We start from the raw sequence: 26,292 nt of genomic DNA, 5'->3' as shown, positions 1-26,292 counted from the left end.
TGTACTTACCTGTTTATGTATAGGAGTCGATATTTTTGCTGTCTATATTTTTTAGGCGATATTGTTTACATCAATATTTTTAACATCGATGTTGTGTCAGTGAACAGTTTTATACCTATTTCTGGCCTTTTTAATTTTCATTTCATAAAACTTTATTTCGGCAATCAATGCCATAAAAACAACATTAAAAAAAACAGAAACATACATTGAGTTCCTAAAAGTTTAAAGAGTTTAAAAAGTAATATAAAAAATTCGATATAGTTCGAGTCACAAATCCGATATAAAAATGGTGTGGCCATCCCACAACCCATAATATGACCAAAAAAAGTGCTGTAATAGGGTCATTCATACAATTCCTGCAATATCAATCTGTTGGGCCATTCTTTTTAGAAGGGCCCTTCTCGTGCACCACATGGTAAATAAAAACCGTGAGATGGAATAGACAATAGGCATTTGCGTGCTCATTTTAAGAATCCTGTAAACTTCACTACAACGTCTGGACCCCAGATTTTTGCAAACTTGGATTAACCAGAGTGTTCTGGCCTTTCCATACCCCTTGCAGAAAAATAGCACATGCAATTCCGATTTGTCAGGATGATTACAAGCCAGACATCCCTTGTTTAAGATCCCCTCCCACTTGCTAGTAAAGGAGCGCAACAGGAGGACTCCGTGTCTGAACTGGACATATAGCTTTTTAGCAAGGAGTGGCTGGATGCTATCCAGCACCTGATCTAGACTGTACTCGCTTTTTACAGCCAGGAATTCCACTGTCAAACGGCGAGTGGTAGTTCTCCTTTCGAGCTCATTAAGCTTCTGCTCTCTAAAGCTCTCTACCAGTGCCTTTCTAGCTGTTTTTTGGGAGGTATCTTCCGCATTGGACCATAAGTTACCCCTACCCAGGCCTTCACAAATAATAATGGAGGTCAACCACTGTATCCTCCCTGAGCCCTGCATACCCATTACATCAGTTAATTCGTCCATATATGCGGCTAATTACGGGGTGCTCCAGAGGCGACGCCAATAGAGAAGGGTTCTAAGGGCAACCTCTTCCGCTACGGGCCTTACCCCAAGGTCCACGCGGAGCGGTGTTAAGGGACTACTGGGGGGAAGGCCCAATAGTTGTCTGGTGAAAAAATTCTCTGTTCGAACTAACGGGCCCGATGTACGATGTCCCCAAAGTTCTGCTCCATAAAGGGCAGCAGACCTGGCCTGCACCTTGTAAATTTCTATACTGGGCTGAGTGTTTTTTTGGTGCAGCTCCTGTATAATTTTAGAATACCCCCCCGATGTTTGAGTGAATTTCAGCCCTGCTTTATTTATTTGGGCACCCCAATCCATTTATTTGGTCAGCGTCAATCCCAGATATTCAAAGATGGTTACTCTCTCAAGAGGTCTGCCGTCCAAGCAAGGATTGGGGCAGGTGGAATTGCCTGCATTAAAAACCATGTACTTAATTTTTTGCAGATTAATCTCCAGGCCCCGATGTTTGCAGAAGGCACTAAAGTTATCAAGAGTCCTCTGTATTCCCATCGGGGATTTTGCGAGGAGAAGTCTATCGTCCGCAAACATCAGGGCCGGGATCTTACACTGCGCCAACCTGGGGGCATCAATATTCTTCCCTGCAATCGGGAATTCTATTCGGCCATTGATGTAGAGGGAAAAAAGTGTGGGTGCCAGGACGCAGCCCTGGCTAACCCCTCTCTCTACGGGCAAAGGGGCTCAGAGTTCACCGTTCTTACCTTATCTAATGCGAGCAAAGTTACACTCATAAAGGCGCCTTAACTGCTTGGACAAATATTCAGGTACTCCCATGACTGTTAAAATAGCCCATCATTTTTCCCTCGAAAAAAGGTCAAAAGCAGATTTTAAATCTACAAAAATTAGATAAAGGCTGCCCCTCAATGAAAACAGATTTCCAATATATCAGCTGCAGCCTAAATATTTGGTCAGTCGTTGATGTCCTAGCTCTAAACCCGGCTAGGAGGGGGGTTAAGCTGTTATGTTCCTCCATCCAGACTTGAAGGCGTCCCAATAAAACATGAGCATAGATTTTCTGGCTAACGTTTATAAGACTAATCGAACGATAATTGGCAGGCAAGAGCGGGGAGCCTTTTTATAAATCGGTATTATTTCGGCTCCAGCCCATGTGATGGGGATTGCCATGCCCTGTAATATAGCATTAAACAAAATGGCCAAATATGGGACCCAGATGGTAGGTTCTGATCGATAGAGATCGCCAGGGATCTTATCCAGACCTGCCGCTTTTTTCAGGTAGTATCTTCCCTAGGGTGTCAGTGACTTCTCTAACCGTAATTGGAGGAACATCGTCTAGATTTAGGCCCAAATACAGCAAAGCGCTTTCCGCCCTTTCTTCCCCCTCCTTGTCCTTTTTATAGAGAGTTTCAAAATCTGCCCTCCAAACTCCTTCATCTATATTAGGTTCAATGGCCGATCTACCTGCCTGGGAACCAGTGTTTAGAATGTTCCAGAAGGACCTCAGATCATGTGAGATTAATGCGTTTCTAACGTCCTCCCATTTTTGCGCTTCCCAGTGTTGTTTAGCTTTGGTTAAGGCACCTTTATATGCAGATCTAGCTTCTTTGATTTTTATTTTGTCACCACTTTTGATGGCAGTGATTAAGTTGGATTTAGCAACTCTGCAGTTGGCAATAAACAATTTATGCTTAGGCATATTGGGCGCTCTTGACTTAGTGTTTTGGTGGAAAAAGGTGGCCATGGTAGCAAACCAGATCATGATGATTTTGAGCAATCCTTGAAAAGGGGTTAGGAGTTCTAGTACTCTCAATTAATTGGGATGTTATTTCAAGATAGGGGATTGCTTGATCATAAAGTTTGGCCAATTTGTCTTGATCTTGGGAGATTTCGATTCAAAAAGGGGGTGGTGATGGACAGAGTATCTGAGTTAATCAGAACACTCCTACCCAGTCAACAGATCAGGGCTTGATCCATCACCGTTTTTTAGCTCACTGCACCATCCCAGTTCAGAACCTGGCTACATGCAAATTAGTCTGTCCCTGGCCCAGTGCATCATGGGAACAGGGCAGACCAAACTACCAAGCCAATTCTTTACTGGAAAGGAAAGAAGCTTCCGGGGACCGGTTTCTGGCATTACAGCCGTCTTCGGCCCGGCTTGCTTGAATCCTGATGGTGCAGTGAGCAAGGAACTCACATCTGAGCATACCCTTCCACACTTGTGGTGGCCAAAACGATTCAAAAAGGGGGTGGTGATGGACAGAGTATCTGAGTTAATCAGAACACTCCTACCCAGTCAACAGATCAGGGCTTGATCCATCACCGTTTTTTAGCTCACTGCACCCTCCCAGTTCAGAACCTGGCTACATGCAAATTAGTCTGTCCCTGGCCCAGTGCATAATGGGAATAGGGCAGACCAAACTACCAAGCCAATTCTTTACTGGAAAGGAAACAAGCTTCCGGGGACCGGTTTCTGGCATTACAGCCGTCTTCGGCCCGGCTTGCTTGAATCCTGATGGTGCAGTGAGCAAGGGACTCACATCTGAGCATACCCTTCCACACTTGTGGTGGCCAAAACGATTCAAAAAGGGAGATTTCGGCCAAACCCACTCTTCTCCCTCCATTGGTCTGAACCAGGTTTTGGGCTGGAGTTGGGGGTTTGGCCTGAGTCTTCATATTACATGGTGATACTATTTCTAAGATAAGCGCATCATGATCACTGTCATGACAGGGACTGATTTTAAAATCAATCACATTATGCCAAGACTGTAAATCTAGCATAATGTAATCAATGGTTGAGGGATGGACAGGTCTGTTAAAGGTGTTGTTCACTGGGTTATCAGATTTAGTACGTCCGTTACATGCTCTTAGAGAAAAATTTAGTGTTAGGGTCTGTATCTGGAGTACTAGTGGGGTCCAAACTCTCACTGGGAAGATGTTAGGCTCGGGATGGACCAAAATTGGTCCTCCTCGTTCATTGGGCCTGTGACTAAACCATCCAGGGGCTCTAATTGGCAGTTAAAATCACTGCCAATGATTATTCTGCAATTTAATGGAATGGTTGAGAGGAGGGTATTAAGTTGGTCCAGGGTGCTAGACTCTTGACCCCGGCGCGTCAGACGTGAGTATAGATTTATTAGCAGGATGCTTTGTTCTGATTGAAAGGTTAAAAGGACACAATGAATATTGTGGGAGTAGCTGTCAATATGTTTTGCATCGCAGACTAGATGAACACCCACCCATGTCGACAGCCCTCCTGAAGGTCTACCTCTTCCCTTGTGGATCACTGGGATACTGAAAACGGCGTACCCCTGTTTACTCAGTTCGTCCCTAGACCATGTTCCTTGGAACATACAGATTTCATGATGTTCAATGAAGAGTCCCCAATCAGGGCTCTTGAGTTTAGACGGTAAACCCGCTGTGTTCCAAGAAAGTATTTTCACACTTTGGGGGTGCGCTGAAGTGGCTTGTGAGGGGGGTTCGATGGTTATACTATCTGGAATAATCTCTTTACGACAGGAGATACTTGGGTTGGGATTTAATGTATGTATATTTCTGGCTGCATGGGGCAAATTTTCATCCCTGAGTGGTGATTTACTTAAATGTGTATCAGCAAGAGGTTTATCTAGGATCAATAAGCCCACAAGATCTTGATTCGGTTTATCCTCTGCTAAAATGCATTTCCCCGCCTCTGTAAACTGAACAGCAGCCGTGGATTGTGTTAAATGATCGCTCCTTTGGACAGTCCCACTCACCTGTATGATGCACATTCTAGGTTGGGCTAGTGCGGGGGCTGCTACTTTCATCAGTCAATCTACTGCCTAGAGTGGGCTAAACCTGTTATTCACAGGATTATTAAAGAATAATGAGGGTGTTTGCGCCTGCAAAGGTGTAAGAACTGGTTGTTCTGGATCGCTGCCCACCTCGGGTAGTAGGCTCCTCTGGGCTCTTCTGGTTGCTGCCATGGGGGGTAAAAATAGCCTATGGGCAGTAGGTTGACAGACCTGCCGACCTGGTGATCTAAGAGAGAGTTTACAATCCCCCTGCTCCTAAAGTTGATGACAACACAGTCGCCAATGATGTCTTTGGGTCTCTGCCTACCTACCCTGCTGGTCATAATTATTTCATTTATATCTCTATTGGGAACTGTTTATTATTAGTTAACCAATGGATACATTTATTCTTCAAGTCAGAGTAGGATTCCCTAGTGCCTTTTTTCAATTCCGGGACTTCAGCCAAAATAACTGCATAAGGGATTGAGGCTGGTGGTAGATTAATGCACGGAAGACCTATCCCTACCTCATGGGGTCCCTCCTGTGGCCTGCTCTTCTGCCTGGCCCTAGCATCAGTAGAATGGCTCTCAGAGGTTCTGCTTACCCCCCAGCACTATCTTTTTCCATCTGTGCTCCTTGCTTATTCTCCTGCCTGTGAGCAGTATTTCATTTCCCCACCCCCTTATGGCTGCTGGGTCGCTTTCCCTCCTTTTCCTGGTTAAATTGTGGACTCTTGTTAGGGGGGACGTGTTAGCTTCTGCGGGCTGGGAGCCAGGTCTTGTATGGGGAAATATATTGACTGACTCCTTTTCCCTCAGGATCACATCGATCCTATCCACCCAGCGTTCTACCAACTTAGCGGATTAACCCGATCCCATACACTTTTTAGTTCGTCCCTCACTATGCTCCTTATTTGGACCTGCATGTCCACAACCACATCCATAACCCATGCTGGCTGTTCTGGACCTTCTTTAACCAGAAGGCTACGGTAATTTGCCCTTGCAGCAATAGGAGTCTCAGGTGCTGGTGCATTTCATTTGGGTCCTCTGGATGCAGTGACTTTAGTTTTCCCTTTTTTTAAGAGCGCCCCCCCCCGGATATAAATTTTTTGCCCCACTTGCTACGAAAGGTCTTGTATCACAGGAGACAAGTTCCAATGGTCCAATATCCGTGGTCAGAGGTGAGCCTGTTGTGTCAAGTGGGCTGGAAGATGGGGCAAGGTTCGGTGTTAGGGATAGTGGCCTTTCAGTTAGTTCTATCCAGTTTGCCACAACGCCAATGCCTCTCTGGAGCATCCGGTCTATTGAGGTCTGCTGAAAAGAAGAGGCCGTCTGTATTGGTGCTGCATTTGGCTCTGCCGCCCCAACTCTCCTCCCCATTTTTAAAAAGGCTTAATTTAATGTGCAGGGATAATTAAATGCACTAGTGCCCTTAAGCCAATAACCTTGATGAGACCATGAAAAGATCCACTTCCCAAGATCTGTCCTGTTCGCCTTTGAGGGCTCGGAGATGTGGCACAGCCCAGCCTCTTCCGGCCGCTGACAGGCGCGGATGGGCCTGCCCTTGAACCCGGGCTTTGCCCGGGCACGCCCGCGCGCAGCCCATGCTGCGGGAGGGCCACGCTGGCTTTATAGGGCCTTCTGGCGCCCTGTGACGACGCCCTCCGCAGGCGCCAAGCAATGCCAGCTGAGAGCTGTGGTTCTTTTCTGGCCGTTCCCCTCACGGCTGGAGCTGGTGTCAAAGTAGCGTGGAGGCAGGTTGGCGTGCCGTTTCCCTCACGGCTATGGGAAGGATGAGGTGAGTGTGCACAGTCGTTCCCCTCACGGCATAGGTGTCTGTATTCAGTGGATCCCACGCTACGGGAGGACCGCACTGGCTTTACAGGGCCTTCTGGCGCCCTGTGATAACGCACTCCGCAGGCGCCAAAAAATGCCTGCTGGGAGCTGTGATTTTTTTCTGGCTGTTCCCCTCACGGCTGGAGCTAGTGTCATAGTAGCGTGGAGGCAGGTTGGTGTGCCGTTTCCCTCACGGCTATGGGAAGGATGAGGTGAGTGTGCACAGCCGTTCCCCTCACGGCGTAGGTGTCTGTATTCAGCGCGTCCCCTCAAGTTTTAGGCCCTTTTTAATAGCTCTTAGCAGGAGGGATTTTTGCAATAGGCAGGTTTTTGTGTACCAGAGGGGATTTACTTTTGGGGGGCACCTCTTTTCCGCTTTGTCACGAAGCATGATCTTAATATATCCATATGTTCGTAATGGATAGAGACAAAATTGATATTGCCAATATTTATGAAGTCTACCTGAGAGAGTTTGTACCCGAAAAGATTGTATAAACATGTCATACTCTTGGTTATCAAGGCTGCCGATTTAATATTCCTTAAGTTATTTGTTGTAACTATTGGAGACATGGTCACTAGAGGTTCTAATTTTACACTGGTAAAGGGAATCATAGAGAAAGTTGCACTTAGTGCCTGGTGATCACTATACGGTCAGGGGACAACCTTCATGTCATATCAATCTAGCCATATATAGCTGTCCACATATATAGTCAATTCGTAAAGTGCTCAAACCTCTTTTAAAGGTAGAGCATGTAGGGCAATCAGATTTTGTGTTCTCATTTGCGACTCTCAGGCCATTATCAAGGATTAAGTCTACGATTTGGGCGCTTAATTTTGTTGTTTTTATTATTTTCTTATGGTCAAATGAGGGTGTCAAGAGAGTTCTTTTGACTTTTGCATTGTTAATTTCCAAAGGGGTACACCTAGCATTTAATGGAATTCAGGTGTTGATATCCCCCGCTACAGTTTTTAGGGCTTTCCGCTTAAACTGCCCCAACAGTTCATCTAAATTATCTGCTGTAGAGGATTGGATATTTGGAGGGACTAACCTAATGTAAGTGTTCACCAAGGCAATGTATCTTGGGCCTGATTGAGTTGAAATTCTATTTTCAATGGCCAGTAGTTCTCTGGAGTTAGGTGGAACTGATCTTACTACGGGGAACAAGTCCAAACGCAACCAAATTAACAACCCAACTGAGGGGCGTCCAGCCGGGGAGAGGATTGTGTTTTCACTGAACGTCAAGAAACCTGGTTGAGGTGTTGAATTAATTGACCACATTTCTTGAAGAAGCATAATATGATGCAATTCAACAAACATGCTCATCTCAGGGCCTTGGAATTTGAACTTGATTCCCACTACATTCCATGATAGCATATTTAGAGTATCTGTCTTTATCATTTTTAGGGTCCTTGAGATACAGCTGATGGTTTCTCCCTGCCATGTCAGGAGAACTTCTCTACTTTTGCAAATATCGATGGCCCTAGCCCTTGTCATGAGGCTTACATTCTGAGATGTAGTAGGTGGTATTCCTGCAACTATGGGTGGATGTTGTCCTTCTAGATGTAAGGGGCGATCAACACTACCATTTCTGAGTCAATCGATGTCTGAGGTGTTCATGAGGCTACAGATTTTCCTGGGGTTAGGTTGCCCACTGTTTGGATTTGGATTTTGGTTCTTTCCAGCTGGTCGGTCTGGAGTAGTACCTGGGGGCTTAAGTTTTAATATTATGTTGATGTAATTGCATGGTCTCAAACGTAGTTCTAATGCAATTAAGCCTTCAGTTAGGGCCTTTTCATTAAAGCCATTCCTATATAATCCCACCATTGATTTTCTACTGCAAACCGTTTGACATTAAGGGGTCTATTACGATGGCGGGTGGACAAACCGCATGTGTAAACCGAATGCATTTCCATGGCGGAAACGAGGTGGACGGTCTTCCCATCCGCCACGGACCCCCCAGCCATCCTAATATGGCATGGATGGGGGGTGGATTGCCCCCGCCGGGTCAGCAGTGGCTACCACCAGCGGTGGCAACCGCCGGCCTGGTGGGGGGCGATCCGCCCGCCATCCAAATAGACCCCCAAGTATGTCCTCCCTTATTATAGATCTACAACCCCTTTTAAATTGTATCCAATGAATTACCTTGCTTACCAATGCCTCATACATCTCCTGAGATGGGCTTTAGATTTTGGGGGTGTTAATTATAAAAATGTTGAAGGATTTACCATATCTGTTATCAGTGGATATTTTATTTATTCCATTTTTATTATTTTCAACTCTTGGGGGATCATTAGTATGGTGGGCGGACTTTGTCCGCCCGCCATACCCCTGGGAATTAGGACCGCCCGCAATGCTAGCGGCAGTCCCGCACCCTCTATTAGGATGCGCCTGCCACATTGGCGGGCGCATCATGCATTTGAAAACATTGAAAGCACCGCCCGCCGCAATGCCACAAAGCCAGGTTGTGCCTTTCAATGCACAACGTGACAGGCACCGCACGGTGCCTGCCATGTTGTACACTGAAATGCAGGGGGGTACCATAGGTACCCCCCATGTGCACCCCCCATCCCCCAGAGTGCCTGGGGGTCCGCAACGGGCCCCCACAAGTCAACTCTGCATGCCTTTACACATGTTTCCACCCCCATTGTAATATGGTTGGCGGTGTCTAACAGACACCGCCACAATATTGAACCCTTTTCCGCCCGGCCGGCTTGTCGACCGGGCGGAAAAGGGGCAGACGGTCTTTCCGTCCGCCGCGGACTCCCCAGCCATCGTAATGTGGCGGGGTTCTTTGCTGCATGGATGGCGGGTGGATCGCCCCCGCCGGGTCGGCGGGGCGGTCCGCCTGCCATCCCAATGGGGCCCTTGGTCTGGAGCGCCAGTCCACCATTCTAGGCTCCACTTGCAACTGATCTCGCAAGGGGACATAATCGAACCTAGGTAAGGTAGTAGCCAGCAGCTTTTCTTCCCTATTGTGACCCTTAGAATACACATAACACATTTTTCTACATATAATTTATGAGTCCCAGTGTTTGTCACATAAGGTCTGGCGCTCCTGCTAACCAATATGGATTTTGCATGCATCTGGTCTCCCAGAAGAAGATGGTCAGACTTTGAGAGAGTATGAACCGGCAGCCTTTCCTTCACGGTATGACACGAGGGTTGGAGTTCACGTAATCATATTGTCCTCCATTTTGTTTATAAGTCCCACTCTTAGTCATATGGGGTGCACCGTGCCCAGTATCGGTGACTTCCATTTGCTTCGGTGGCCCTTTAAATAAACAGTAAGAGCGTCCGGCTTATCTGATAATAATTTAGCCATCCTTTCCATACTCTCCCTTAGAAATGTAATTTCATTCCTTAGTGTGGTTAGATATCTAGACCCAGTGTTCTTAATTGCACTTGCCCCGCGATATCTTCCCCCCCAGTGGAACGTAACGAATTCTGTTCTGAAATCTATAAATTTTCTAACAATGAATATTGATTTGAGCATTCCACATTAACACTTATACGCTCTTCCTTCTTATTTGCATGAACTGCTAGATGCTTGTTATCTAGACACACAGTGTTCTTAATCGTGTGTGCCCCCGCAATATCATCCCCCCCACGGAATGTAAAGAATTATATTCTGAAATCTCCAAATTTTCCAGCACTAAATATTGATTTGAGCAATTTTACATTAACAGCTTTGCGCTCTTCCTTCCTGTTTGCATGTACTGCTAGGTGCTTGGGAGAGAGAACTGTCGCTAGGGGGGCCCTGGGTGCTCTGGCTTATAGCTAGAGTGATCTCGGGTGGATGATCGAAGTAGGACTCAATACTTTTTTGAGGTTTAGAGTTTTTTCTCCTCCTGTTTATCGCCTTCCTGAACTTCCTCAATAAGTAAATCAATTTCTTTCATGGTGCAATTATCTGTGGCATGTTTTGGGATTTTCCTTGTGCCAACTGCTCCCTGGTTTTTATCCATTTCTTGTTCTTGTTAGGGCAGAGCAAAGGCCAATAGCCGCTTTGTCACAGTTGATACACCGTTTTTGGAACCCGCCAAGTCAAATTAAAACGTGAAATACTTACAGATGGGATCAAGGCAGGTGGCCCTGCCCTGCCTCTTCCTGGTGCTGGCAGGCATAGAACGGGCTCGCCCTTAGCCAGGGTTTCTCCGGGCACGGCCTAAGCACTTCCAGTACCACAGGAGATGTTGCACACGTTGTTACGGGTGTCAGGCCCCTCCTCCTGGGCAGATTTCGCATTTCTGGGACTGGGAGTCCCTCACCAGTAACTGCAGCAAACGAAGTAAAATACAACCGGCAAAATAAATGGCACTTTTGTACGGGTGTCAGGCCCATCCTCCTGGGCAGAGTGCAGGTTCGTAGGATTGGGAGTCCCTCACCAGTGACTGCAGCAGACCTGGAAAACACAACCGGCAAAATAAATGGCACTTTTGTACGGGTGTCAGGCCCCTCCTCCTGGACAGAGTGCATGTTCCTGGGACTGGGAGACCCTCACCAGTGACTGCAGCAGACCTGGAAAACACAACCAGCCAAACAAACATCCCGTGCCGCGGGAGATGCCGCACACATTTGTACGGGTGTCAGGCCCCTCATCCTGGGCAGAGTGCAGATTCCTGGGACTGGACGTCCCTCACCAGTGACTGCAGCAGACTGGGAAAACAGAACCGGCAAAACAAACGTCCCTCAGAGTATTTGATATATGCATGAACCTTGTACTCCACCTTGTGTTCCTAGTGTATCCTTGGGCGTGCAAGTAACTCCAACCTTTGATCCGAGTTTGTCCTTAGGGGTGCAAATAACTCCAAACTGTGTTCCGAGTGTATTCTTGGGAGTGCAAGTGACTCCAACCTCTGTGTTGACTTTATCATTGAGACTGCAAGTAACTCCAACCTTTGTTCCAAGTTTATCCTTGGGAGTGCAAGTAACTCCAACCTGTGTTCCAAGTGCATTCTTGGGAGTGCAAGTGACTCCAACCTTTGTGTCGAATGTATCCTTGGGAGTATAAGTACTCCAACCTTTGTTCCTAGTTTATCCCTGGGGATGCAAGTAACTCCAATCTGTGTTCCGAGTTCATCCCTGTGAGTGACACACTCCCATCTGTGATTTTGTTTATTCTGCTCTCATGCCATGCTGCTGATGACACCTGCATGTGTTTGTGACTGAAGTTAATGCATGTTCATTCTAAGTAGAGACCTGTTAGTGTACTGATGGTAACTGCCTCCTCTTGTTATTTCCAGTGCATTGCATCACTGGAAAAACAGAGGGTCTGGTCCAGTGTACATCTAACTCACAAATGTAGAAGGTCTCAGAAGTGACAGATCTTGTTACAGAGTATTTTGCAGCCGCTGAGCACATCCAATACCGCAAGTCTCTCTTTTCTTATTTTGTCCCAAACCCCCTTACCCCTGGGGGCCATGTGTGATCTAAGGAGTTTGGTCCCTTGATCTTGCATGGCTCTGAGAGCGATAGGGGGTCCAGCATCGGCTCCAGTGTAGTCTCCTCGGTAGGACCAGGTGAGTGCATGGCATATACAAGGATTCAAATCTGTGCCCTGGAAGTTAGATAGAGATCCCTGTGGTAGGCAAGAAATTAGAGGAGGGACGACATAGGAAATCTCCCCAAAAAATAGCATGTGTCCCATCTGCTCCCCTCTTGGTTTTCTGCCTCATTTAGAGGTAAGGAAGAAGCAATTTCTCCAATGACAGAGCTGTCACCGGCTTCATCATCAGAAAAGATGCTAGCATCAAAGAACCTGACACACTTAGGGCAACCCCTACTGCGCCATTCCCACCATAGGTTACCTGTCTGGTGCTACCATGTCAACCATGATAGTCATGGAAAGAAAACAGCTGCAAAGGTCAGTCCCCCACACTCAGGGTCGGACTGGCCATTTATCCCTTTGGGCACATCTCCTTGGTGGAGAGGGTGGAGCCATTGGAGGCCGGTTTTTGAATGCCCAGGCTGTTTCTTTTGACTGTCACTTTTTCAGCTCCCTGGGGTTAGTAATCGCAGGCACGCTGGAGGCATCAGGAGTGAGAGAAAAAGTGTGTGAGAAGGGAGGAAAGAAGAGGGGTTGTTTGAAAGTTTTTACCAGGGCTACTTCTGATTCTCAGTTTGGCTACAGAAACCTCCCGACGCCTAGGGACATTATAGTTTTCTTGTTTGCAAAGAAAGATCTGCATTTAAGGGCTCTGTCTTTCAAAATAGCTATGCCAACAGGTTGACCTTTCCGCCTGGGAGTACCTGTCATCAATAAATGTTCCCAAAAAGAGGCACCTGCCATAAAGTCAGAAGCCACTTTGTGGAGAAAGGTCATCAAAGTGACAGTAAACTCTAAATCTGGCAGACGGGCTGTAGTTGGGGTGGCCACCCACTCCAGCCATAAAGAGCTGTGCCCACCAAACCTTCAATAACTCCTTAAACACCTTAGATTAGCTCGTAAGCTAGGACATAAACCAAACACTACTCAAAAAACCTAAGGCAGACCCAAGAGACCTAAAGAACTTCTGGCCCATCTCTCTGCTCCCCTTCCCGGCCAAGGTCATCGAGAAAATCGTCAACAGACAGCTACCTCGAAGAAAACAGAATCCTGGATCCTTCCCAGTCAGGGTTCCGCAGCAACCACAGCACCGAGACTGCCCTCATCGCCACCACCAACTACATCAGGACTCTGATGGACAATGGTGAGACCGCAGCACTCATCCTCCTAGACCTCTCCGCCGCCTTCGACACTGTATGCCACCGCACTCTAAGCGCACGCCTCCACGCCGCAGGGATCCAAGACAAGGCTCTGGAATGGACCACCTCCTTCCTCTCCGGCAGAACCCAGAGCGCCCGCCTCCCCCATTCCATTCCAAAGCCTCTGAGATCATCTGCGGCGTACCCCAGGGATCCTCCCTCAGCCCGACACTGTTCAACATTTACATGGCTCCGCTCGCACACGTCGCCCGACAGCACGACCTCAACATAATCTCCTACGCCAACGACACTCAACTGATCCTCTTCCTCACCAAGGACCCCATCACCACCAAAGCCAACCTCCACGAAAAAATGAAGGCCGTCACCGACTGGATGAAGATCAGCCGTCTGAAGCTGAACTCGGACAAGATGGAGGTCCTCATCCTCGGCTCCAACCCTTCAGCCTGGGACGACTCCTGGTGGCCGACAGCACTGGGTGCAGCCCCGACACCCACGGACCACGCATGCAACCTAGGAATCATCCTCGACTCAACGCTTTCAATGACCAAGCAAGTCAACGCTGTCTCCTCCTCCTGCTTCAACACCCTCTGCATGCTCCGCAAGATCTACAGATGGATCCAAACAGATACAAGAAAGACAGTCACCCAGGCCCTCGTCAGCAGCAGACTCGACTACGGAAACGCCCTCTACGCGGGAGCCCCGACCAAGCTCATCAAACGACTACAACGCATCCAAAACGCCTCAGCACGACTGATCCTCGATGTACAATGACACCGCCACATCACCTCCCTCTTGAGAAACCTGCACTGGATTCCCGTCAACAAGAGGATATCCTTCAAGCTCCTTATCCACGCACACAAAGCACTCCACAAGACCGGCCCAGCCTACCTCAACAGACGGCTCTCCTTCTACATCCCCAACCGCCTGCTACGCTCCGCCGACCTCTCACTCACCACTGTCCCGCGGATTCGAAGAACAACCACCGGCGGGAGATCCTTCTCCCACCTCGCCGCCAAGACATGGAACACACTCCCACTGAGCCTACGACAGACCCAAGACCTGCTGACCTTCAGGAGGATACTCAAGACCTGGCTGTTCGATCAGTAGCGCCGCCCCCCCACTCCCCAGCGCCTTGAGACCCTTGCGGGTATGTAGTGTTCTTTACAAATGATTGATTGATTGAGTGACAGAAGTAGTCAGAACTAGTCACCCTATATAAAGCGAAGTGTTTATCGGTGGCATCATATGGGGCGGGAGTTTGGGTTTACTATACCACTAAACGACCGCAGGTCATTGAAAATAAATTTATAAAGAGACTTTTATTGCTCCCTAATAGTGCTCCCACATATTTTTGCCATCAGGAGATAGGGCTGACCTACCTTGAAGATTGCATTGTCATTGCTCTTTTGCTCCTATGGACCAAGATCTGGTTGTCTGAGGACCTAACTTTCTCATGTGATGTTATCTTGGACTGTATGAACTTAGATAGCCCACTGACCATCCCCTGGCTTCGCTTCGTGAAAGAAAAATTAAATGAGTTAGGTTTGGGTCATTATTATGATAAACCCGCAAGCATTAACATAAATGCGAAGGATACCATAAAAGAGGCATTCTATGCCAAGGCCCACTTCAGTTACGCACAATTGGTAGTGCCTGATCCTTCAGGTTTATCCCCTAGCGAACAGAAATTTTATTTATCTTTTACTACTAATGTTCAAGTACGATTTTATCTGACCAGGTTGCGATTAAATGCATTGCACTATTTAGTGGCATTTCCTAAACAATCAGGCTGGGCTCATAGTTTATCACCCTTCCCGTGCGACAATTTAACAGCACAAAGCACGTTGCACTTTATCCTATTTTGTCCCCTCTATAAGGACCAGAGGAGGCACTTTTTAACTTCACTACTAAGGGAAATAAGGCCTTGCACTTTTATTGGCGGTTTTAATTTTTTACTGTGTCTGTCTACACCAACCATTTACATTGCTGTTACGAATTTTATTAGAACTGCAATGTCTATAAGAAAACGTTACGAATTGGTATAGTTGATGAAATTATGAGTGATTGCTGATGATAAATCAGTTATACGGTTTTATACTGTACGGGTGATGTTAGAGATGAATGCCTAATGTATTCGATATCAAGGTTTATACATTTTTTATTTGCATGTGCATTTTATCTGTTTTTTTATCCATGTACATATAATTCTGATAGATTAATCATCATTTTGCAATGTATCTGTGTCAAACTTTGATGGTTCTCGTAACCAAATAAAGTTATTTTGACTTGACTTGAACTCATTAAACAATTGAGCTATACACATAGATTCTTTTTTTTCACCACCTGTAAATCAAATTTTCTATTATGAGCCATAAACCTAACATGCCGCTTCGGATCAACAGCCCTAGAAAAGAGCTGTTGTAACCTGTTGGGACCTTTTCATCCACTATTTATTAAAACTTTAACCAAAGATTCATTTTTTTAGACCTGAATCTGTGAAAATGTGTGAACTTGTACAATTTAAGTATCTAAAAAAAGACAACGTTCTGAGTCTGCTTGAATCAGCTCGCGAAGGCTTCTGAGGTCCCCACTTCACTGCACCGCTGGGCTAGTGAAAGGCCCGAAGAGTGTAGTTGCAGTGTCAGTACTAACATCATGTGCTGAAAATAGCCTTCGCTAATCAGGTGCAGGAATGATGAACTATTTGAGAGAGAAGTCACAAGCATGTCTCGAAAGTGGCCTTTCTTAATTGAGTGGCCAATTCTTGCCCTGAGCTCGACTGCTCACCATTGAACAAGCACTAATGGAAGGACCTGGCGAGGGCGCAGCAGGAAAGACATGAAATGTAAGGTCAGCAACAGCCATTCAAACACCATGCGGCCTGCACCTATAATAACTTCAATTACCAGTTCTAGCGAAGGCCCATTTCGCCTCTTCTTCCCGCCCGTCCCCTTCTTGAGCCACAAACCATGCTTCATATTTTGATAAATCAAAATAAATGGAATCATGTTGCTGCTAGATGGGGTTTTGGTCTCTTCCATGTGATTAGTTCTGCTTTTGGGTTTAATACGCACCTGAGCCTCCGCCGCGGCAATGCCTACTCCTGAAAAAAAAAATGCCGCTGCCACAGCTTTTAAAAACCAAATTAACTTTATGGAGCAATCATATAAAGCTGAGCATAAGTGAACGGGTAATTAGGAGCCGTAGTCAAAGAAAAAATGGTTTTACGCGTTGCATTGTATATCTTCATACCAAGATGTAGCATGGTCGATCTATTAAAAGCCTCCACACGTCGAGTGTCGTGAAATACGGCGGAGCAGATGCTAAGGAATAAAGTCTGCAGTCAATCTTCTTTATGTGCACAGGTGCAAATCATTACCCTTCCTCTTTAAAAAGAAGAATAAAGGCTCTCGCGGATACTGGGAATTAATTCCGATTGCACCAACTCGTACTCGGAGGCCTGCAGCAGGGGTACTGCGCGGGAAACGTTTCCTCGCGAGAGCCTGTCACCTACCTCTTCCCCAACATGGCAGCGTACCGCTCCCCTGGCACCGCTTCTTGCTCTCCTCGGCCGACAGGGGGCAGGAGCGCGGGTGTTCGCACTTCTTCCCCGTCCATCCCTCCTTGCAGTCGCATCTTCCGCAGTTGCATTGTCCATGTCCTGCAGGTGGGGTAGAATTAAAACCACGTCAGTATGCTCACCTGGAATCTATGTTGAAGATACTCACATTAGAAGAGCAAGATCACAAAACCAAATTATAGCAACATGTGGAAAATGATGTAAAGCAGATGGTAAAGAAGTCAAATCTCATTGTTCGTGTTTTAGAGTCCTAAACCTTTGGGCATTTGTGGACTCCTCAATCACAACTAGAAAATTGAGGCATGACGTGAGCAGCTTCTACGGTATGGACCTCAAAACAATACAGAACCAGGGCCTAGGTTTACTAAGATTTGATGCAATGCAATGCGCAAGACAGATTCCTGCACTGTGCGGTGTCAAATGGAGAAAGCAGGAATGCGCCATATTTACTAAAATATGGCGCATTCCTGCTTTCTCTCTGTGCTGCCACAATATGTGCTGCTTAGAGCCTATGCAGGCATCCTTGTGCCATGGTTCTAGGGTGCCTGCATTACAGGCAGGATTGTTTTTGAGCAGCCAGGGACACCACAATGTGTGTCCATAACATACATGCATACAACGATGTGTGCTCGCTTCTGTATCAGTTAACGCCAACCAGGCCCACATATGGAGGAGTGCCACCTTAGGGGGATATATAGTTTACCTGTGACAAGATCAGAGTCACATTAGTGTTGGTGACCTACGAACATATTGGCTGCCCAGTGTTCTGATTGGGCCCGCATTACCTTTGATTACCTGTCTGACGTTGGATCCATTGGCGTAACTAGGGTTGGTGGGGGAGGGGGGCAGTATGAGTTTTGGGGGCAGAAGCTCCCCCAGCCCGCTCTACATGAGTTTGCCGCAGGGGCAGCAAACAAAGAAAATATTCCCAGCACCCCCCATTTTCGCTCTTCAGCACAGCGGTAAACTGCCTAGCTATGCCACTGGTAGGATCCGTCGTCTTGGGTAGAGTTTGTTTTGAGTCCATGCCCCAGTTGGTCCAAAAGTACCCAGTAATGAGAGTGACGTTTAATGCACAAGAGTTTTGGCCATCACTGAGGACACCTTCAAGTTGCAATACAGGTCTCCGGTTTTGGTCATTATGCATGGTTCTTGAGAAGATTGGGCATCATTACTGGAGAACCTGCTTTGGTATACTGCACACACACCTGATTTATAATCCAAAGAGTAAGAGTATTAGACCCTCTGTGGACGTTCTCACTAGTGCTGTTTAATGTCTGTTTCTTCTTAAAGTGACAGACTTTTCTTAATACCTCTCATCTCCTATGAACATTGGTTTGCACACTCTTACATTTTCTTGCCAGAAAGGTTCATTGAATAGGTCTCAATTAAGCAGACAGAAACAACAAGAAGTTCTGGGATTTCATTTCTACCTTTTTCATGTTTAGTCACTCATTCACACATAAACGCAAATTGTGGTTGCGATCATAAAAAACAATACACAGCTTATCAGTTGTGGTACATACAGTAAGTTCCCACAGCATTGTGGGGTACTTGGTCCTGGTATCTTTATATTTGATTTTCAATTAATGGCATTTTTAAAATAACTATTTTCATTGAGCTAATCTCTAATTTAAAGGGTTAGGTGGTGCTGCTTTTAAATACTGCAGAATAGTTTAAATAGTCAAATAACCACGTAGCTGTACCAATAAAAGGGCAACCTCTTGACGAAGACTACTAATCTTGAAAGTCACAAGTTTCAATGCTACTCCTATCTGTGTTTATTTTTCTCAATTATATGTAGAGCAGCTTCACCCTCACTTGATTCCCATTTTCCTCTTTCCAAGCTGTTGGGCCAGAACATTCTTTCTTGTAGTGAGACAGAAAGTGTTGTATACCTGTATTCATTAGGATATATCCTGGGCCTTCAGTTCCACAATATTTGCCTCTATTCTTGCAGCAGAATGTGGAAGAGAAAGGTGCACAGTGTCAGTTTTATTGGCCTTTCACAATCATCCATGGATTGGTCCTTCTCGATGATCTATGTAAGAGTTTTGGTTCGCAAAATAATTGCTAGTAGATGGACAGAACTGGCCTCCAAGTCAAGGGAAACAATACTGCTTTTCGACTATATCTTCAAAGTGTAAAAGCAGGGGCAAGGAACCAAATAAGGAAGTAATGCTTGGATCACTTGTTCCTCACTTGGATAATAGAGTGGGAGTTTTAAAACATGGGTGGCGGCCTTTATGGTCCTCCCAAGGTCAAGGAAGAGCATGGGAAGTATTTAGTGTTTGGAATTTAAGGGCACCATTTGTTCCATGGCATAGCTTAAACCCACTGTAAAGATTAGAGACTGTTGCAAGGAAGGAAAAATTGAATATTGAAAATTGCCAGTAGGAAACCTAAGTGTAATGCATGGGTGGAGCTAGCAGGCACTCAGACACGTAGCTCGCTGAAGCCGACATAGCTCTATAGAAGGCCTTATGGTGTGCTAGAAGGCCTCCTCCACTTGCCCTATAAGAGGGGGGTCGGTAAAGGCCTTCCACCATCTGTAATGTCAACATTTGTGGGTACATACATGCTGGTGAAAATTAAATTTCACCAATATGGCCCTTAGTTATGACAGTTGGAAGCTAGGACAGTCTCTTTTATGAACTGTGACACAATTTTTTGCCATACACAGACATGAAAAATGTGAACTATAGCACATTCCACATCCTTAAGAGTTTTCAAAGGTAAGAATAAAATTCATATTCCTAAACATAATCTTTATATTCCGTAGTTGGCGTTAACCAATGAAATAGTACATTGACTATGCCACCATAACCTTACTCCAATTTTTAGCAGATTTTCAATTACAATGCTGTCTTCAAGAGGTCACGTGATAGTGTAAAAAAGATTCTGTTCCGACACTTAACAACTCTTCTGATGCTTCTACACAGTTATTGTTCAGATGTGTTCCAAAGCTTCTCTTACCTGAACAGAAGTCATCAGCATATCGGTCGTACACAGCCTTGCAATTACGTTCATCACACTCACAAGTGTCACCATGGATATCTCCCCAGTCACCAGTGGGGTCCACATCATGGCATGTGCACTCTCCACAAATGCATGTTCCTAGACAACCAGATGAGAATATCTGTTACAGCAACTTTTCACATTATGCTATATCAAAATATTTGAAAGTCAGTTGATCACAATAGGTTTATCTTACAACTGTATTTGAAATATCTGTACTCTATTATCTGACAGAGGCCTGGAACCTGATTATGAACTTAGCTAGGGAACTATGAAAATTCAGTAAGTTTCATAAGAAGTGTAGATTTGAGGATAGGGAGTGTAAATTTATGCTCAGAGTACATGTTTGCCACTACATTGGTACATCATACGACCGTGTTGGTCTAAGTGGAGCGAAACAGTACTTAACCCCTTCGACGCTCATGACGAGCTCAGCTCGTCATGAGTTACGCCTCTCGTACGCTCATGACGAGCTGAGCTCGTCATGTAACGCGGGTTTTTTAAAAGTGCAGCGCACAGCGGGAAAACCGCTAGCGCGCATGCGGTTAAATGTAGATTTTAACTATAATGGTTAATGCAGTGTAAGCACCATAGACCTTTACTAGGCTCTAAAGATCAACACTGTAAGAAATTGGGTAATTTGTTGAAGGGGGAGAGAACCCACCTCAAAGAATAATCACAATTCTTGTCAAGGTGAACAGTAAATGTCAATAACTTACCCTGTGCTTAACCTTCTGGTTGCTTGGCACAAACAGTCAGGCCTAACTTAGAGGCAATGTGTAAATGATTTATGTAGCACTCAAAGAGTCATAAAGTGAAAACACAACACAAGACAAATTCCAAACCTATTTTGAAAAAAAAGAGTGTTTTTGATAAATTCAAATCAAAATCTGTTTATTTCAGATTGGGGATCCATAAAACATACAGAAGATAAAACACAGTATTTGATTCAAAAACTTCAAAGTAGTTTGTTCACAATAACATGTTATACGACTGTTATGAAATCAATAATTGGATCTGTGTCCTTTTGTGCAAGATAACCTGGGCTTCAGACTCTTCGGGTCCCGCATTGGTAGAGGCTATTCCTTCTGGGTATTCCCTCATTAGACTGGACAGAGAGGTTCGACGAGGGGGAGGCCTTGGTATCCTGGTCAAGGACTCCCTGACCTGTAGATCAGAACCTTTGACTTCAGCCTCAGATCCCTATCAGGCTTTATATTTCTACATACATTTTACCTACACTGAGAACTTTTCAAGTATTCTATGTTATAGGCCCCCAGGCCCTAGAGCTTCGTTTTCTGATAACTTTAGCAAGCTTCTTGAACCTTACCTTGAGTGTACTAATCTTACGCTTCTTGGCGATTTTAATTTTCACTTAGAGGATCACGCAAATCACGATACCCACATGCTGTTAGAATGTATGAAGGGCTATGGTCTTACTCAATTAGTGACCACCTCTACCCATATTGCGGGCCATACCCTTGATGGGGTCTTTTCAAATGATGATCGCCTACTAGTGGGCACGTCCCTTCCCCTTTCTTGGTCCGACCACTTCGCAGTCTCTTTTTCTCTCAGGGCTATTTCCCTGGCTAACACTGAGAGCTCTGGGCTTAAAATGATCCAAAAACGAAATTTTACTTGGATCTCTAACAAGGCAGTCATGACTGCCTTTGCAGACTTTCAGCAACCAGTCCTTCTTAATGTAGACACGACAGCAGATTGTCTCTCTAATAAAATCACGGCGGTGATGGACTCGCTTGCCCCCTTAAAAAAGTGTTACGCGGCCAGAAAAACGCCTTCCGCTCCATGGTTTTCTGATCGTCTCCGTAATATGAGACAAGAGTGCAGAAGGGTGGAAAGACACTGGCGGAAGGACCTGGCACCCGCTGGCAGGAAATCCCACAAGAAATGCCTTAAGGCATATAAAGCTGCTATAATGGAGGAAAAGAAAACACACTACTCAAAGATCACTGGGGCTATTACTTCCCCCAAGGAGCTTTTTAGAATTTTCAACTCTCTAGTGGCTCCGAAAGTCTCAGATAAAGTAGAACCATCACAGGAGCTATGTGATCGTTAATCCTCTTTTTTCTTCTCCAAAATTTCCGATATCTACGATCAACTGAAGCTTCTTAATGCCAATTTGGTTTTGTTTGTCCCCACCAAGGGCTGCCTGAACAGCTCCTCCAACAGCCTCATTCCGTCAGGTCTCTATGACTTTCCCCAGTTATCACCTACCTCGGTCAACCTTTTTCTTGAAGGCATTAAGTCTGGCTCTCCCTTGGACTCCTGTCCCCCAAAAGTTATAAAAATAGCTAAAGAAGCCTTGATCCGGCATCATATGATGGTCCTGAATGTAGCCATCTCTTCGGGCCATTATCCTGTAACCTGGAAGGCTGCGGTGGTCAGGCTCATCCTTAAGAAACCTTCCCTAGACCCACAAAATCTTAAAAACTTTTGCCCTATCTCCTTGCTGCCTCTCCCTGCAAACATTCTTGAATCCCATCTGAACCTACATTTGAGTGATTACCCGAGGGACCATAATATCCTTGATGGTTCCCAACACGGTTTCAGGCGGGCGCATATTACGGAGACGGCTCTTACCACGGTGCTGGACAATATAAGAGTACAGGTGGATGCAGGTTTTACCACTCTCCTCATCCTACTCGATCTTACGGCTGCATTCGACACCCTCTCCCCTTTGAGGCTGGTGGAGCGTCTCAGTGAGATAGGGGTGGGTGGACGGGCCCTGGACCTTCTTGCTTCCTTTCTTACCAAACGGTATCAAACCGTTAGATTGGGTGATTTTTACTCAGAGTCCTGTCCCCTGGTCTGTGGAGTGCTTCAGGGCTCGTCTCTGAGTCCTACCATTTTTAATATCTACGTGGCTCCGCTGGCCAGGGTGGTGCAATCTTTTGCACTTGAGGTGTTGTCCTATGCGGACGACACACAGATCATGGTACCTATCACCCAAAATCCTAGTGATGCTGCGCTCAATTTTAAGAACTGCATGACTGCTGTCTCCACTTGGATGGTTTCAAATATTTGAAACTTAAAGGTGAGAAGACGGAGATTCTGATCTTTGGGGACAGGTCAGACATCTGGTCCAGTAATTGGTGGCCCATCTCCCTCGGTCTCAGCCCCACTCCTGTCTCTCAGGGAAAAAATCTAGGAGTGATGCTTGATACTGACCTTTCTATGCTTCGCCAGGTATCTAGAACAGTTGCTACCTGTTTTGGCCTTATTCGGGTGATTAGAAAGATCTCCCAGTTTCTGTGCGTTGAAGCCCATAAAAAGGTTGTGGTGGCCCTAATGTTAGCCAGACTGGACTATTGTAAAGCCCTTTATCTGGGTATAGACAAGGGCCAGTTGCTCCGCCTACAGTTGGTACAAAACGCCGCGGCTAGGCTTGTACTGGATCTCCCCAAGCGCTCCTCGGCCTCTTCTGCCCTCAGTTCACTGCATTGGCTGCCAGTGGACCGTAGAGTCTTGTTTAAGACCCTTTGCCTTACCCATAATGCCTTTTATGGACAGGGCCCGGTGGGTATAAAGAAGATCTTACACAGGTACGTCCCTGCTAGGAATCTCAGGTTAGCCAATAAAAATGTGTTAGTGGTTCCTAGATTTAAAAGGACGAAATGGGGGGGGAAGAGCCTTTTCTCTTCTGGCGGCTAGGGCGTGGAACGCTCTTCTCGTCTCCCTCTCGGGCCAGCAAACCCCCTCCTTTTTTCGAAAGTCCTTAAAGACCTGAATGTTCTCCGTGAAGTAAATCTTAGTATGTATGCTGTTTGTGCCTGTTGGCCCGTCTGTCTGATAGCGCCTTGTTGCCCTTGGGCTTAGTTCGCGCTTAATAAATCTTCTTTCATTCATTTATTCAGATAGCAATTAAAACAATTAAAAAAAACAATTGATAAGAGACTGTTTCATAACAGATCAAAATAGCGTAGCTAAAATCCTTATACCTCTGATACAGCACTGAAGAGGGATTTTGGGAGAATACATCTTGTTAAAATGCATCACGGTGTACTATAGGGGTTAGACTAGTTCCACCTAAAAGTATGGGAGAAAGAAGAAGGGGAAATAAAATACTTCCTATATCATTTATGGGTATCCCTTCTCATTTTAGCTTGTGCTAGCAAAGGTTTGTGAATATCATGAATTCCTAACCCTCCAGGTATCGTTTGCATGTAAGCCAAGCAGCATGCAGGAATTTAGACACTCTGATGACTGCAACTTCATTTGTGTCGGTCTGTAGCATTCCTGTGTCTTCCTCTTATTGCCCAATGCCTAGAAGATGTCATACAGGTATTATCCACTTCTTGCATGGGGCCCTATGAGCAGTACAGAATAGTAAGAAGTGATGCAAGGTTTCAGAGATGAGTTGGCATGCAGGGCACACACTGCTTGGCCCAGTGGTGTTTCCCAAACTTGATGTGAACCCATAAATTGGAAGAAACCTATGTCTAAATTTTAGCTATAACTGTCTTGGGAGGGACCCTTAGATGATACCAATGGAGACTTCATAGGTTGGGATGTTTTTATGGTCAAGGAACTGGTCAGTCAAGCTGCCTGGCTTGCAGATTTTGTTCTATCCACCCCAAAGGTGCTCCTTACACATGTCCTTGAGCAGTTGCCTTGGGATTTCAGATGCTTGATCCCAGATATCCCTGAGGAAATGGTGAGCAAGTATGTAAGACAGTTTCTTCATGAAGGCCAACCATGGGATTCTGAAGTGACCCTTTATACTTAGGAGTTCCCTAAGAGGGAGTCTATGAGGTGCCAGTTTTTCAGTGGACCACAGCTGTTCCAGTACAGCAAGGGTCTCAATTGCACAGGGAAGGAGATCAGGTACAATCCCAAATCTTGTAACAAAAGGGAAGGCGAGGCACATTTTTTGGGAGAGTAGTTAAATGCCTAAAACATCTATTTTTAGCCAGTGTGAGCTCGTTAACACCTGTGTGGACCCAGAGTTCGATGCCACATAGAGGAGACCTTTTTTATTTCACTTTCTAAATTTCTATGGCTGGGAAATATTTTTAGATTTCACTTTCTTCACCATCTTGAGGGTCTCCCGGTCTCCTGTTGTAGTTTTAGAGCACTCTCTTTATCTGTACCCTCCAGCTAAAGTTGTGGGTCAGTTTCAACCCAAGATAGAAAAGTCTTGGACTGGTTCAAGGGGTGAATTTTGGGCTACATGTCTTACTTGTACTGACCTATATGGGTTTAGCATAATACATTGTGTTTTGCTTATATTAAGCTCTAGGCCTCTGTCTGCAAAACAAGAGGAAGCATTTTATGATGGCCTGAAGACCTGCAGGGGTTTTGGACATAATGAGAGTATCATGCGTGCAAGCCAAAGTGTGGATTTTGGTGGAGCCTACTTTTGAAACATCATTAGTAGAAAATCAAGAAACTCAACCAAACCATTAATACACAATGAGAAAAGTGTTGGGGACAAAACTCAGTCCTGGCAGACTCAACTCTCAATCTTGACGAGGTCAGTCTGTCCCTATTCTTCTCGCATGATTGCCCTCATGGAGTCTTATGAGGATATCTAGATTAATCTCCAAGACCCCCCATTTTACCCAAGTTTACTGTGGGAGACCAGGTCACATGCTGACTTTAAGCCTACAAATGCTATGTAGAGATGGCATTTTTCAAGCACTACTGTGTATTATGCTGAATCTCAGTATTTGATCTAGTGTGCTGGCTTTGGCCTAAAGCTAGCCTAAAAATCTAAAAGGATATGGTTTGTCAGGGCATAGTCTATCAATTTCCCCAAGAGTTGCAGGCACAAAATCTTTTGAAGACTGTCGAATAAACTGATGGGTCTATAAATTCCAGGGTCGTCCAGAAGCCCTTCTTGTGAATCTGGATGTTCTCGGCATTGCACCATTATTTGGTATCGTACCTCTTTTCATGATTGCCCTCATAAGAGTACTAAGGTAGGGGGCCAAGATGTTGGGCTCAGATACATACATATCAGCTGGTATACAGCCTGGGTCAGGGGCCTTCTTGGGAACAATTGATTTTAGAGTCTTATATGAGTCTGAGATAGAAATCTCAAGTGGTTCTGGTCACCAGGAATGGTTAATTTGGTCATGGCCTTTTGGCACACTGCCTCCAGCTCCACTGCTTGAGTACAACTTCTCAAAATGTTCAACCCACCTATGTGGTTGGACATTGAAGTCTACAGGGAGGTTGTAGAGTGGCTGCAGTATGTGACAATACCCTAAAAGGTCCTAGCCTCTCCCACCTTAGCTGTGTGTACCAAGTCTCACCAAACCACGTTCTCTTAGCTAAATCTCGCACGGGCCACCGTTTCTTTGTATTTTCTTTGTGCTGAAGAAAAACTACCCTGGTCTTTAGATTTAAAGGACTTCAAGAGAG

The 26,292-nt window shown here is 45.6% G+C and overlaps 1 protein-coding gene across 1 annotated transcript in view; it reads right to left on the bottom strand.

Moving 5' to 3' along the window:
* ITGBL1 (integrin subunit beta like 1) overlaps nt 1-26,292 on the bottom strand; it is a 1,428,718-nt gene that overhangs the window by 503,821 nt on the left and 898,605 nt on the right. Inside the window, exons 6-7 of the mRNA XM_078657627.1 lie at nt 19,864-20,004; nt 16,822-16,968 (exon numbers count right to left, since the gene is read on the bottom strand). Of these exons, the coding sequence (XP_078513753.1) occupies nt 16,822-16,968; nt 19,864-20,004 (288 nt within the window). The remainder of the gene's footprint in view (nt 1-16,821; nt 16,969-19,863; nt 20,005-26,292) is intronic.

This window comes from Lissotriton helveticus, chromosome 8, assembly GCF_964261635.1.
Source record: "Lissotriton helveticus chromosome 8, aLisHel1.1, whole genome shotgun sequence".
Lineage (NCBI taxonomy): Eukaryota > Metazoa > Chordata > Amphibia > Caudata > Salamandridae > Lissotriton > Lissotriton helveticus.
Note: the sequence above shows the minus strand (reverse complement) of the source record. Positions and strands in the feature narration are given on the sequence as shown.